Here is a 14,584-nt window from a genome sequence, read left to right as displayed (position 1 = left end):
GAGCTATGATAACTGTACAAAAGGCTAAAAATGGAACGGTAGTCCTTACCTAGTTGCAAAGGATGTGTACCTTATATACCCCATGTACGAGATCATGCTCATCAATGATGCCATTCAGAGACTTCAACTATTAAATTATACTTCTAGCCTAGAAGGTGGATGTTTATAAAATAATTCTCATGAGGTTAATAGATACCTCTAATACTATCTATCATTTGTTGCCAGAATTCTTTGTGGAGCTGTATAAAATCTCTCAATTAATTCTAGAAACACTTGTAAAGGAGATATTGTTAACATCAAATGGAACAATTAGGTTCTCTGAGGAACCTGGCAAGATGCTAAATAACTTGTTCAAGTTAAAAAGTAAAGAGGAGACAGCATCATAATTGAAACCAAAGTCCATCTGATTCCAAAGGCAAAGGTGGTATTCTCTGTAACATATGTTATTTCAGAAATTAAATTCATAAATGGCAAAGGGGATCCTGGCCGTGAGGATCTCATAGAAAGCACATCATAAGCTGGACGAATGGTGTTCCTTTCTTTTCTTTTCTTTTCTTTTCTTTTCTTTTCTTTTCTTTTCTTTTTTTTTTTTTTTGAGACGGAGTCTTGCTCTGTCGCCCAGGCTGTAGTGCAGTGGCTGGATCTCAGCTCACTGCAAGCTCCGCCTCCCCGGGTTCCCGCCATTCTCCTGCCTCAGCCTCCCGAGTAGCTGGGACTACAGGTGCCGCCACCTCGTCCGGCTAGTTATTTTGTATTTTTTAGTAGAGAAGGGGTTTCACCGTGTTAGCCAGGATGGTCTCGATCTCCTGACCTCGTGATCCTCCCGTCTCGGCCTCCCAAAGTGCTGGGATTACAGGCTTGAGCCACTGCGCCCGACCTGATGTTCTTTTCCTTAACATCATATAGGTATAGCAAAGATGTAAAATACTTGTCTTTGGGATATGAGAAATGAAGGGACTGTTAAACGATGTAAGCAAATATTGAGTTGTGTCCTTTAAAAATAAATTATATGAGAATTTTACCTTAAATTATTTCATCTATTACATGGATTCATTCAGATAAAATTACAACTAGTTACAAAAGGTGACTAGAGAATTACTTTCCTTAGAGATCGTTCAAATTAGGTGAAGATGCAATAAGCTTAATGAAATCATGATTATGTGACTCTACAATAGGAGATTTTAATTTCTGAAAATTTTAAAAGATTTTATGTGAACACTAATAATATACAGGGTTCAATTAGTTGCATGGTAGTGTTTAAATTTATTATTATTATTATTATTAATCATGTACTACAACTAGCAAACCTGGAAGGTCATACTTAAGATATGTCCTACATGGTGAATAGCATTCACCATGGTGAAGTCCGGATGTAAGATGAACATTATCTGAAATTAGCAGCGACTAAAAGAAGCAACACAGAACAGTTCTTACCATGATAACATAGCTGCCATGTGGTATCTGGGGTTAGCTTTCTGGCTCCTAGATGTTAGTCTTAAACTCTCCCTAAATTTTGGCAGACTCATTCACATGCCACTCACAAATTCACATAATTCCATTCCCACAACTGCAGCACGCCACACATGCTGCTTAAATACGTTGTCTTAATAAAACATTCACATATTCTGTCAAACAATATGCTAGTTGCTAATAAAAATGAGAATGCAAATGTTCAGAAGACTAACCATTGCTTCTACATTTAAAAAATAAAACAAAATACTCACTATAGATTAGGCACCTGAATGCTTGTTAAAAAAATAAATAAATAAAAAATAAAAACTGGTAGCACTCATTTAATTGAAATTAATTAATTAATTAATTTATTTATTTATTTGAGACAGAGTCTCGCTCTGTCGCCTAGGCTGGAGTGCAGTGGTGCCATCTCAGCTCACTGCAAGCTCCGCCTCCTGGGTTCATGCCATTCTCCTGCCTCAGTCTCCCAAGTAACTGGGACTACATGCCCGCCACCATGCCCAGCTAATTTTTTGTATTTTTAGTAGAGACAGGGTTTCACCGTGTTAGCCAGGATTGTCTTGATCTCCTGACCTCGTGATCTGCCTGCCTCGGCCTCCCAAAGTGCTGGGATTACAGGCGTGAGCCACTGCGCCTGGCCTGAAATTTAGTTTTCAATTGCTCCATTGAAACTAGCTTTCTAGAACATACATAGGTTCTCAAAATAAGACCAAAAAAAGTGAGAGCATATTTTAAACTCTGCCTTTATCTTGGTTATCTTTCTTCATCTTTTCTAAGATGAAGGGCTTGAATTTGTTCTGTATGGGCAGTTTTCAATGTTTGATTTTTGTTTTTGTCTCAGGGCCTCTTTACACTCTGAAAAATTATTGAAGATTCCCCAAAACTTGTTTAGACAGGTTATATTTATTGACGCTTGCCATTAAAAAATAAAATAAGTAGATGTTTATTTATTTTAAAATAATAGTAGTTCTGTTCCATATTGACATAAATCATATATTTTTATTTAAAAATACTATTTCCAGAAGCAAAATAAAAAAGAGAAGAATGGCTTTGTCATTTCTGGCTTAATAGAAGACAGCTGGATTCTAATATTTGCTTCCATATTCCATCTTTTGCCACATCTCAAATCATGTAGCCCCTGGAAAACTCCACTTTACATTCATGAGAGAATCAGAGTGAAAAAGGCAAATAATGAATTAGTATTATGGGAAAAATATTTTTGACCTTGTAGACCACCAGAAAGGATCTTAGGGACCTCCAGCAGTCTCTGTAACACCCTTTGTAGCGAGCTCACTATACCATCTTAAAACGATTATGTGTAAAAACATATTAGTTTCAATACTTTTCTTCAGTGCTTTTGTATACTTTGCTAAGATTTTTTTTTTAATTTCAAAACCCCATTATCTTATATATGGATACGATTTTGATTCTTTTGAATGGACCTTTATTAAGACATATTGTGATTAGCTCAATGATAATCAGCCGGTGATTGCTCACTTACAGGAGACCTGATCACATTTTTATCTGCTATTACACATGCTTTATCAACATTCAAATGGTGTATCCCTTTTACAAAGAAGCCAGTGACCTATCAACAAATACTGCCTTACTTAGAGTGTCTAGTATATCTATTTCCAGTGAAGTGAGGGAATTTGAGGAATTTTATATTCACTTCTGAAACCTCCCTCAATGTATCCTGAGGGATTCAGTTAACTTGAGTACATTTTATAGATGAGACTGTAAAACTCAAAACATTAATGAAAATAATAGATCATAGAATACACATTTAGGCTGTATATGGATATAATACCTTAGTTTGGGTCCACCAGAAACAGACTTTGAAACAAGGTTGCTTGTGAACGTGAATTCTTAGGAAGTATTTTCAGGAAAAGCCAGTAAGAGAATAGGGAATTGGGACCAGGAAGTGAAGGAGTCAAGCAAGGATGTGGTGTTAAACAGTCCCACAAACTATAACTGTCTGAATCCTTCAGGAAAGCTACAGAGATAGTATACATCACACACAGAGTATTCTCATCAGAAGCAGAAGAACTGGGATATTGATACTCTAACAGCTATCAGTCACTGTTTATGGACAGCCCCAAATGGGGATGTAAATTCCCAGGTACTTCTGACTGTCACTGCTCACAGGCAAAAGAGGCTGCTGCGGCCTGAGGGCAGTCCACCTAATGAAAGAGATGCAGGTGCTGGCTGATGGCCACGGGCAAACACTCCGGGAGCACTAACATCTGCTCTAATAACAAACAGCTAGAAATCAACTTAAATTATTGAGTTCTTTTTCTTTAGGGCATCTCAGCGGTTCAACTAGTGCAACTGTTTGATATAAACCCCTGGTCCAAAATGCATCTCACACTCAGTTCAATAGAAAATGGTTATGTTTTCATATGTACAGGCTCCCAGTCTTGCTACAGGAGTAATATGGAATGTATAACAACTTTGGCTAAGAAACACATTTTTGAAAATTCATTTAATTTTTTAAATCATTTAATCATAAGCATTATCTATCTTTCTTAATATATAGTAAGTATGTATATTCACCACCTTTAAATTTTTAATTTGTATCTCAAAACTAAACTTTCATATGAAAGATTCAGGACATTTAGAGCTTTAGGACACTCCCTGTTTCATGGGACAATGAGTAGGGGTGTGAGCATGATCTATGCTTTAGATATAATCATCTAAAACTTAAAGTTGATTTTAACCTCAAGGAGCTCCATTCTGTTTTTCTAGGCCCTAATAATTTTTCAAGAATAGGAATTATTGAAAGCAAGTATTAAGGTTGAGACCCAAGAGATACACATTGGCATGGATTTACATTAGCAATTAGGATTATTTTCCTGATTACTTATGGTATCAGATAGTTTAAGTTCATATTGTATTTCTTTGAATAAAAAACAATGTGCTCTAATATATAAGGACTTCCCAAAGTCTCTTGTTTCAGACACTGAACAGTCTTCTATAGTAATATGTGCTTATGAGAAGGTATAAAGAAACTGTGAAGTTAAAATAATTAAGATTTTTTTTTTCTGTTTAACACACAAGCAACTCTAATGATACTGAAAAGATTCATTTTTTGGCCTTACTTTAGTCAGCTGACTGAACTTTCTTCTAGGAGATGTCTGATTACCCTTGCTTGTCTTCAGCAAGAATCCTACCCCTGATGCTTCCTCTTGGTAATTTTCCAACCACTGACCTCCTATGCTGCTCCTTGGCTGTAAATTTCCACTTGTCTATGCTGCATTCGGAGTTGAGTCCAATCTCTCATCTCTACTGTAAGAGACTCCATTGCAGTGGTGCCTGTAACTATCGTGATGGTGCTGAGAAAAAGTGTTTCTTACTGTGCTTTAACAAGCATCACTGAATATTATTTTTCTTCAATAAAAACTTACAAAGAAGGTAAAAATTAGGATAAACTATGAGAGTTTTTTGGAGGCTATTTAATAATTAATATAGGAATAGTCTGAATGATATTCAGTGAATACAAGTTCTATACTAGTATATTTAGTTTGCTGTTGTTGCTATAACAAATTATCTAAGACTTAGAGGCATAAAACAACATAAACTTATTATCTCACAGTTCTATAGGTCAGAAGTCTAACACAGATCTCACTGGGCTAAAATCAAGGTGTCAGCAAAGCTAAGTTTATTTCTGGAGGCTCTAGGGGAGAAATCCAATTTTTTGCCTTTTTCAACTTCCAAAGACTGCCTCCTGTCTTCAAGGCCAGCAATGTTGGGTTAATTCTTTTCACAGTCCGACCTCCTCTTCTACCTTTCTCCTCCACTTTTGAGGATGCTTCTAATTACACTGGGCCCACCCAGATAAACCATGCTAATTGGTATGGATTGGATTTGTGCCTCTACCCAAATCTCATGTTGAATTGCAATCCTCAATGTTGGAGGACGGAGCTGGTGGGAGGTGACTGGATCATGGGGGCAGATTTCCTCCCTGCTATTCTCATGATAGTGAGTTCTTACAAGATCTGGTTATTGAAAAGCGTGTAGCACCTCCTCCTTCACTCTCTTCCTCCTGCGCCAGCCATGTAGATCATGCCTGCTTCCCCTTCACATTCTGTCCTGATGTAAGTTTCCTGAGTCTTCTCCAACCATGCTTCTTGTACACCCTGTGGAACCAGGAGTTAACTAAACTTCTCTTTTCTATAAATTACCCAGCCTCAGGTAGTTCTTTATATCAATACGAGAACAAACTAAGACAATAATTTCCCTATTTTAAGGTCAGTTTATTAGCAACCTTAATTCCAGCTGCAACCTTAATTCCTGCTGTAACCTCCATTACTCTTTTTCATGTAATCTAACATATTTACAGGTTCTGGGGATTAGGACTTACAGATCTTTAGAGGACCGTTATTCTGTCTGCCACAAGTAGGTATTTGCTTATTTGTTTAACAAATGATATTCATACTGTTCTGTGCCAGGCTTTGGGTTAGATGTTTGGAAGAAAGAGTAAGGTACAGTCGTTGTTTTCAAAGGGTTTGAATTGTTTAAGGAAGATGGGGGAGATAAACATCAAAGTTCTTTTTTAAAAAACTCACAATCTAATGGGACAAATGAATCTTCATAAGCATGCCAATTTCCTATGAAAGATTTGTTTTTTTGTACTGAAAAATAACTAAAATATTACTCAAATAATTGATTCATCATTCAGGGCTGAAAGACATAAGAAATCAGAGAAAGCAGAAATAAGATAAACACATAATGACTAGTTCAGAACTTGCCTACTGTTTTCATTCACATTTCTCTTAAAATATTTTCTTAAGTTTTGCAGACTTTTCATTCTAAAAAATTAGATCATAAATAATGAGGCGTGTGTATAGCAGGCTTTTTGATGGTTACAGGGAGAAAGTGGCAAGTATTTAATTTTGAATACTATCCATTCATACAAAAATTGGTTAGAATGTGTTCTTAAATCAATCCTATTAAATGAGATTCTAGATTCTGAAATGCACTAAGAACTTAATTATTCAATTTGGTTTCTCTGGCTTGTGTGTTAATTGGTCTTAAGCCACTCAACCCTCAGCTTGCTAATAGGACTCATCCAGACAGACACTAAATGGTTTAGCTACTCATTAGTGATGCTGACAGAAGGCAAAGCCCAACATGGTGTTAGAAGCAAAATTAGTGTTTTATTATTTATTTTGTAAGTTTTTACGTGAAATTTTCAGTTCAGAAATTCGTGCAGACCTGAATGGAGTCAGTATTTTAGAAATAAGTTATGAAGGTGGTTCATGATTTTGGAGATGTATAGAAAACCTCCTCATCCCTTTTCTCTATCTCATGAAATTACAACTATTTTAATCAATCAAATTATGTAACCAAATGGAAACTGCAGACACATTATGCTGCTACTTATTGGTGCTTTATATGAAACCATGAAAAAATATGGTAAAGAAAGCATTAACCATATCTTATTGATTAAAAACTATAGAGTATGTTATATCACATAGCATTATAAAAGAAATAATAAGTTAATGTGATAATTTATCTAGGCAGAATTGAGCAACATTATTATGCCAAAAGGGATATAATATAGATAAGAAATTCTCTTTTTTGTTTTTTCTCAAGACATTTATCTTTTTATGTGAAGAAGTGGCAGGGGGAGCAAAAGTGCTGCATAATCATTGTGCTTAACTAGCTCCATGGCAAAAAGTTTAGAAACATTATTCCAGTATAATTAGGCAAGACCATTTGCCATGCCAGAAAACAGAATTCATCATTGCACTGTTCAAGAATGAGTTATTTAAAGAAACTACAATTAAGTCTTCAGTGTACACCTTGAAAAGCAGTCTTAGAAAAATTAGACTTTCCAAAATGTAACTGGAATTTTTTTTAAATAAGTTTCTTATTCTTATAAACATTTCTCTCTCGCTTGCTCTTGCTTTCTTTCTCTCTCTCTCTATTTAGATATGGAGATTTTTTAAATTAAAACTTTAAAAATATTTTAAGATTTTCCTCAATGTGCTCCCCCAAATTGGTTGCATGTTTGTCTACCCAGAGCTGTGCATCCTCCCCATACCTTCAAAAAGTTCATTAAAAGCAAATATATGTATGATTGTCATTTAATTCATGAAACCATACAACTCCAAAGAGTATTTAGCGAGAATTTACAGAGCTAAGCATACAACCCTTGAGCCACAAAAGATGAAAAAGACTCTGGTTTGGAAAATTCAAAATCAGATAAATTAAAACAAACAAACAAATAGAGAAACTCTTTGTCACTATTCACTTAACCTGCTCCTACCAAGATCAGAACTTCAAGAGGCAATCAAGGCAAGTATGACATTAAGTAATAAAATTAAAGATAATAGTGAAAGACCTTCCAACTTTCTAATCATAAGCCTCCAGCTGCTTGACTAAAGATCTTCTTCACTTGACTTCAGCCAGCTGTAGGCATTCACACACTGGATGTCATATTCGATGTCCACCTCTACATTTATCCAAGACCAAAACCTCAAAAAAATACCTTCTCTTTGATGATAATTGTCTATGCCTGTACCTCACCTTCACTTTACGGGCTTTATGGCTTCCCTAAATCTTTTCCATTTTTATCAGCCATCTAACTCTTTATGTCCTCAGTTGTTCTCAAGTCAGCCATGCCACCATTCTTGGCTTTTTCTTGTCCTTCTTGTCTTTTTCCATACCTCTCTTGCTAAATTTCAACCCTGGCTTGCTACCTGACTACTACCTCTAATGTTCACCTTCATTAACCCTACTATGTGATTTATAATATCAGCTTTTTAAGAATAAAAGTCATAAAAACAGTATATTTGGGCCATGAAATTCACTGTACTACTTTAGTGAAGCGAATACCTTCCTTTATAGCCAGAGGTTTTGAATCAAAAAGTAGTTCCCTAACATAATTTCTAGAACTCCCAACTTGAATTTGACTTTCCCTAAAATCAGAGCATGGGAGAAGGTAGTTTAATTGGGAGCTGATGTCAGGAAGCTGATATGATAGAAAAGGAAAAGACGGGGAAGGGGGAAAATGCTAATAAAGGAAACCTCATTGAGCTTGTGACCACTGTGGATAACCTCTCAAGGAACTCTGTAGAATATGACTCAGAATTATCCTTCCAAAGGATGAGAGACCCAATATTATCTTCTGGCTCCTATACTCTGATGATTGAAGGCTATCCCAGGGGGTGATGATTCCCCCCAAATTTGTAGAAGACATTTGTCTGTCTCATTGAGCAAGCTTTTATAGATTTTGTCCTGAGGTAGAAAAGTGAAGAAACTAGGTGGATACATGAGGTAAGATGCTTCTAGATTGCATCTCCTATGCAGCTGAAATCACAGGTGAGTAGAGTAGATGTAGCCCTGTCAAAAAACTCATTTCAATTATTTCTATTCTTTTGAAGAGGAAACATTTTTCCTTCTCTATTTAGCTTCTCATATGAAGATGTAGAAATTTAATCACCTCTTCTTCCTTTCTTATATATCTAATCAGTTACCAGCACATAGCTTTTTTACCTTCACAATATCAGATGCAGCTCCATAGAAAGGTTGAAAACTGATTGACCTAATCAAATTCCATAGAATTCACATAGATGCTTAGACTCCATTAACCATGATATTGTCCAGCTGCTCTGTGAAGTTCATTAATAATATTCTAAAGGTGTTTTCTTCATCACGAAGCAACAAAGTATGTTTGATACATAGAAATAATCTGAAGACATCACCAACATTAAGAATGAAAAAATTTTTACTAGTGAAAAATCTAAAATGATACCCAATTGGGGATTACATTGTTCACAAAGTGTGTTATACAAGTGATGCTTTAGTTTCACAAAGATGAAACATTTGGAGAGAAGCAATGCTCCACCTGAGCAGAACAATCAAGAAATATTTTTTGCCCAACTACACACCATAGCATTTTTTATTTGTTACCTCTTCTCAGCTATAGTTTTATTTGTGGACTTAATAGTTACTATTGAGCAAACACAGACTTTAAGGCTCTGCAACATTCCCCACTGATAAAAATTTGTAAATCTATTGCTTAAATATTCTGATTTTTGAATCACGTAAGATAAATTGATTGAAATATGTTGTCAATATTTTACTCTGGCAGGAATGTTAAGTTTATACGAACACTTGTGTTCATCATTTAAAAAATCATTTTGTAAATATTTTTCCTTGCTTGCTCCCGTAAAGTATTCATATACATACATAGTCATACACATTTTTATTTACATCAACACATGACATTAAAATTACTATGTCAAAACATCAAAAAGCTCCATGCTTTATTTATTAGAAAAATATTATTCCTCTGATACCTAACTATTTGTGCAAAGTTCTGTCAGTTACAAGAGTTGTTAAATTTTATAAGATCCCATAATGTGCTAAGCTTTCTCTCAAATTTTCCCTGCTTCAATTGAGATTAGAAACAATTATCTAAAGAATAAGGAAAGCATACCAGAAGTTAGTTATTCCATTTTATTCTGAAAAGACTGCTCCACTGACAGGAGCACGTGCTTACAGGAAAAAAAAAAAATGTCTAGTTTGAGAGAAAAACATGATTTATTTTTTCACAAACCGGCCTGCATGTTCTGTTCATCAATACATGTCCCTACATGTGAAAGCCTTTTCCGCATGGTGTATCATCCTGCTCTGGGGGCTCTTTGAAAGTGAGCCTTTCAAGTCCATGCCCTACAGATCCCTGAAGTGTCTGGGAACTAACCCTTTGCTTTTGCCAGAGGTTTGAAAATGGAACACTTTGGGGCTATACAACATTGCTGTGCAATTCATTATGGGACAAAGAAGTGTCTGGGGTTAGGCAGGCAAGCAACTAATGATCCTTCATTTTGTCCAGAAAAGCATCAAGATCGATATGTAGGACATGCAACATTTATGGAATGCTGTATTTTCTTTTCCCTCTAGGGAAGGCAGAAAACGCTGAATGATCTCTTTCTGCTGATGGCTACAACAGTCAAATGATTGACACTATTTAACACATGCTTTTGGTCTCCTTCTCATCTGCTGGCAGCAATACATGTGACTGATCTTTGTTAACTTCCTGTATACTAGTACTCAATAATTTGACTTTTGGCATGTATATTTAGCTTCATTGATCCAGGTAACCAAAATCTGGGGATAACATTATAATCTAAAATGAACAGAGGTAGTTCTGGGATGTGCTAAAAGACATCAATGATCCATGATGCATTCATTTAAAAAAAGATCTTTTATGAATAAATAGGAGGAGCCTAGAGAAATAAAGCGTGTTCCAAAAAGATATCTGTAAAGTTCTCTTCCAACTCACATATCTGTCAGGAATTAGAACCGAATACCAACATGAATCATATTTAATTAGCCAATTATTCCAACAATGGCTAAAATCGAAATTGGGCAGCAACATAAATGTGGTCAGTGTTACATGTCCTTGCGAATTTCCTTACCTATGACATTTTTAGAATTTGAAATTCAGAGCATTGTCAACATTTTAGATTGAAATAGATTTTTTTCCTTGTTCTGTTATAGAAATAATACAGTTGGGGACTTGGAAACTTAGATGATCATCTCAGGAAAATAATTAGCTTTGCATCTCCTTTAAGAGTAATTGTCATTGTCAACAGTGACAGAAACTGAATGCCATTATATTTGCCCAATAACACATGCGCATTTTCTCCACAATGTCCCTAAACAGAGAGGTAGACGGTATGAATATGGCACCAATCGCTCTGTACTTGCTTAGAGTAATATTAAATGTAGTCAATATAGTTTGGCTGTGTCCCCACCCAAATCTCATCTTGAATTCCCATTCAAGATGTTGTAGGAGGGACCCAGTGGGAGATTATTGAATCATGGGTGCAGGTCTTTCCTGTGCTGTTCTTGTGATTGTGAATAAGTCTCATGAGATCTGATAGTTTTAAAATGGGGAGTTTGCATGCACGAGCTCTCTTCTCTTGTCTACCATCATGTGAGACATGCTTTTCACCTTCCACCATGATTGTGAGGCCTCCTCAGTCATGTGGAACTGTAAGTCCAATAAACCTCATTCTTTTGTAAATTGCTCAGTCTTGGATATGTCTTTATCAGCAGCATGAAAACAAACTAATACAATAGGGCTCTAGTATGAGAAGAAGATGATTGACATAATATTCAATCTTTCAACAGCTTTCTTAAGGCCTGAGGATCTCGGGTCATAATTATTGGATCACTGTGAGTCCCTCATCGACATGACCTTAAAGCAATGTATTTAAACAATCGATGTGCAGTTCTATAAAACCACAAACTTCTGAATTCAAATATGTGAAATCTTGATAAGGCAGAACACTGAGATTTTTCAGGTTTTAAAATTGTATTTTAGTTTTCAGTGGGTCACACTAATTATAGTGGAGTATATTCACAAGCAAAGACACACTCTCTAAAGTAATGAAAAAGATTAGGAAATTGGCCACTTAAAAAAAAGTATGAATATCTGATGCCATAGCTCATAGTGCTATCCTACTCCCTGTTGTAAATATGGAATTGAATATTGGCTAAGACATATATTTCTGAAAGTAAGATTTCAGCTATTTCCAGGTAGTAAGTAATGAGGACCAATAAAGGCAGACAGCATACACCCAAATTGTAGTTATACCTGTCGTGACTTAGTAATTATACTCAACAAGGGCAAATTACTACTTTACCTTTCAAAATACCCATATCTTGTATTATATCCTCTTTTCTTCCACACCTAATTTAAGTGTCAAAGATTAAATGTCTTTACTTAGCATTTGAAGCCTTTATTCAACTATAACTTTCAAAGTAATTTATAAATAAGCAGATTCAAGCACTGATGATGATCAATATTGTGTATTTAGTTCTATTATGATGAGTGGAAATCTCAGAAGCATACAGTTATCTCTCCTAAGAGTTTTATAACTGAACATAATTATTTTGTCTTTCTTGTTCCCAGGAGATAAAAATGAGTGAGAAAACTCATAACCAAGTTCCTGCTATTCACGATGTTTCCATTGGGTGTAGCTATGATATTAGATAGGTTAATATCACAGCCTGCATATTCTGGAAGGATGGCCAGACATTTGGGGATTTGTAGTGACTTTCTTTGTCTTCAGCATTAAATTGTATTAGTCAGCAATATGTTCTATGGGGAAAACCAAATGAAATACCTTCAAATCAATCAGGGCAAGAAGGCTTTCAATATGTCTTTTTGACATATCAATTTTTTTAACAAATCAAAAAATTGAGATGTGCTAAAACTTGAATCATCCATAATTTCTACACAGTGTGCTCATTTTTATTTTTATATAATTATATAATTTACACCTAGTTTGAACAACTTCTATTTAGATAGGTCTCTGTTGGATAAAATAGGACAAATAAGAGGAAAGTCCACAAACAACGCAACTCCTTTACTCGATGACAGGTTTGAGTAAAGTGTCTTAAAATGTCTGTTTATAAAAAAAAAAAAAAAAAGTATTTCTGCTAAAATGCAAGGGCAGCTAACATGCTGAGATGAAAACTGCTAACTCTTTTCTTAACAACACCATATGTCTCCAATTGGATCATAATGCAGTCAGTTCCCAAGGGAACGTTACACATGGAAGCTAACCAAATCAAGGCACAGTCTTCACTATATGTTGACTCACTGATTAGCCAGCAATCAGCTACTTTAGATTTTCAGATTATGCAAGTTGTCTGTCTGAAGGGTCTTTCTGCATTCTTGACATCCCCCTTAAACAAAGCAAGTCATTACAAAACCCTCCACAAAAATATTTCTCTTTTTGTATACGCTTCCTCTTATCTATAAACTCAATATATTTTAAGAAACTAAAATGCTCAACCTCTGAACTCTCTGATGGGTTTTAAATAGTAGATGCATTATACAGCAAACACTATTGAAATCAAGCTTATAAAGATGAAAGCCACGTATTGTAAGATGAAAGAAGTCACCTTAGTCTCCTCTGAGACTAACAGTATATAAAATACCAACAAATAAACCAACCTGCCTTATTCAGATGATTATTTATGTAATTTTTCTTAGTTTAATACTTCATTCAATTGTTAATTTTTATATAGAAATTATATTTAAAACTTTACTTAGTTAATATTAAAACCTTCCACATACATTACCGCCTCAAGTTCTGGCATTTGTAGCTCTGATACACATAATAAATCCAATTATTTCATGTTTAATGTAATTCTTAATAGTATAAAGTTAGAACACTTTATGATGTATATAAAACTTTAGGAATTTTGCCTTGGGAAGTGTGAAATGCCCTGGGATAGTTCAGATTGGGGCTTCTCAAACTAGCTCTGATAAATAGACAGTATTTTCTAAAATTTCCAATTTGTCAGTAACCAATATTTTTGTAAAAGAAAATTATGCACTCAGATTTCGTGACATTGTCAAATCATTATACAAGTTTCTAAATGTTTTCTCTCAGTTTCTGTACTTTTCTTGTCATGGACTGGTAAGAAATGTTTCAGGGCTGGCATAAATTTGTGGGATTCATTGTGAATATCATTGTTTAGGTATTTTGTAACTAAGAAATTGGAATTTTAATATTAATGCTGAGTCATAAACTTCCATCACTTCCAGCACATCATTCTTTAACTATTATTTGCTATGGTTTTCTTCTAATCCACTTTACAAAATTAGCAGCAGAGATTCAAAAAGCCAAAGAATTACCAAAAAGTTTTTGAGAAAGATGAGTTGCTACACAGTATTTTTTAAAAATACACATTAATAAAAGCAAACTCCCCAAATCTGCAGTGATCAACAAAGGCTCTACCATGTACTTATTCTAATAAGAGCAATTTAAGCCTCGGCATCATTTAGTGACTAATTAGTGACATTTCTTACCTGGGATGCCTGGTGGTGTTTTCAGATATTTTCCATTAAAATGTTGAATTACCACTTCACATTTTTCAGTAGACTCCATTCTGGGAAAAAAAGGTAAACCAGACGTCATATATGGCTGTCAAGAAAAAGAAACTTAAGAAGTAAAGGAAAACCAAGAAAATACATAGAAATGCACTTAGTTAGAAATGCCACCTAAAGGAATTTTCTCTCCCATTCTATGGGATTGCCCTGTCACTCTGATGAAGTAGTTTATTTTATGCAGAAGCT

The 14,584-nt window shown here is 35.0% G+C and overlaps 1 protein-coding gene across 9 annotated transcripts in view; it reads right to left on the bottom strand.

The window, feature by feature from the left end:
- Positions 1-14,584, bottom strand: part of RBMS3 (RNA binding motif single stranded interacting protein 3) — a 1,467,317-nt gene that overhangs the window by 252,689 nt on the left and 1,200,044 nt on the right. For all 9 annotated transcript variants that reach the window (XM_031662883.1, XM_031662884.1, XM_031662885.1 and 6 more), the window contains one exon: positions 14,318-14,397. In XM_031662883.1, coding sequence (XP_031518743.1) covers positions 14,318-14,397 — 80 coding nt within the window. The remainder of the gene's footprint in view (positions 1-14,317; positions 14,398-14,584) is intronic.

Source organism: Papio anubis, chromosome 2, assembly GCF_008728515.1.
Source record: "Papio anubis isolate 15944 chromosome 2, Panubis1.0, whole genome shotgun sequence".
NCBI classification, from domain to species: domain Eukaryota; kingdom Metazoa; phylum Chordata; class Mammalia; order Primates; family Cercopithecidae; genus Papio; species Papio anubis.
This window is presented reverse-complemented; position numbering and strand designations above follow the sequence as displayed.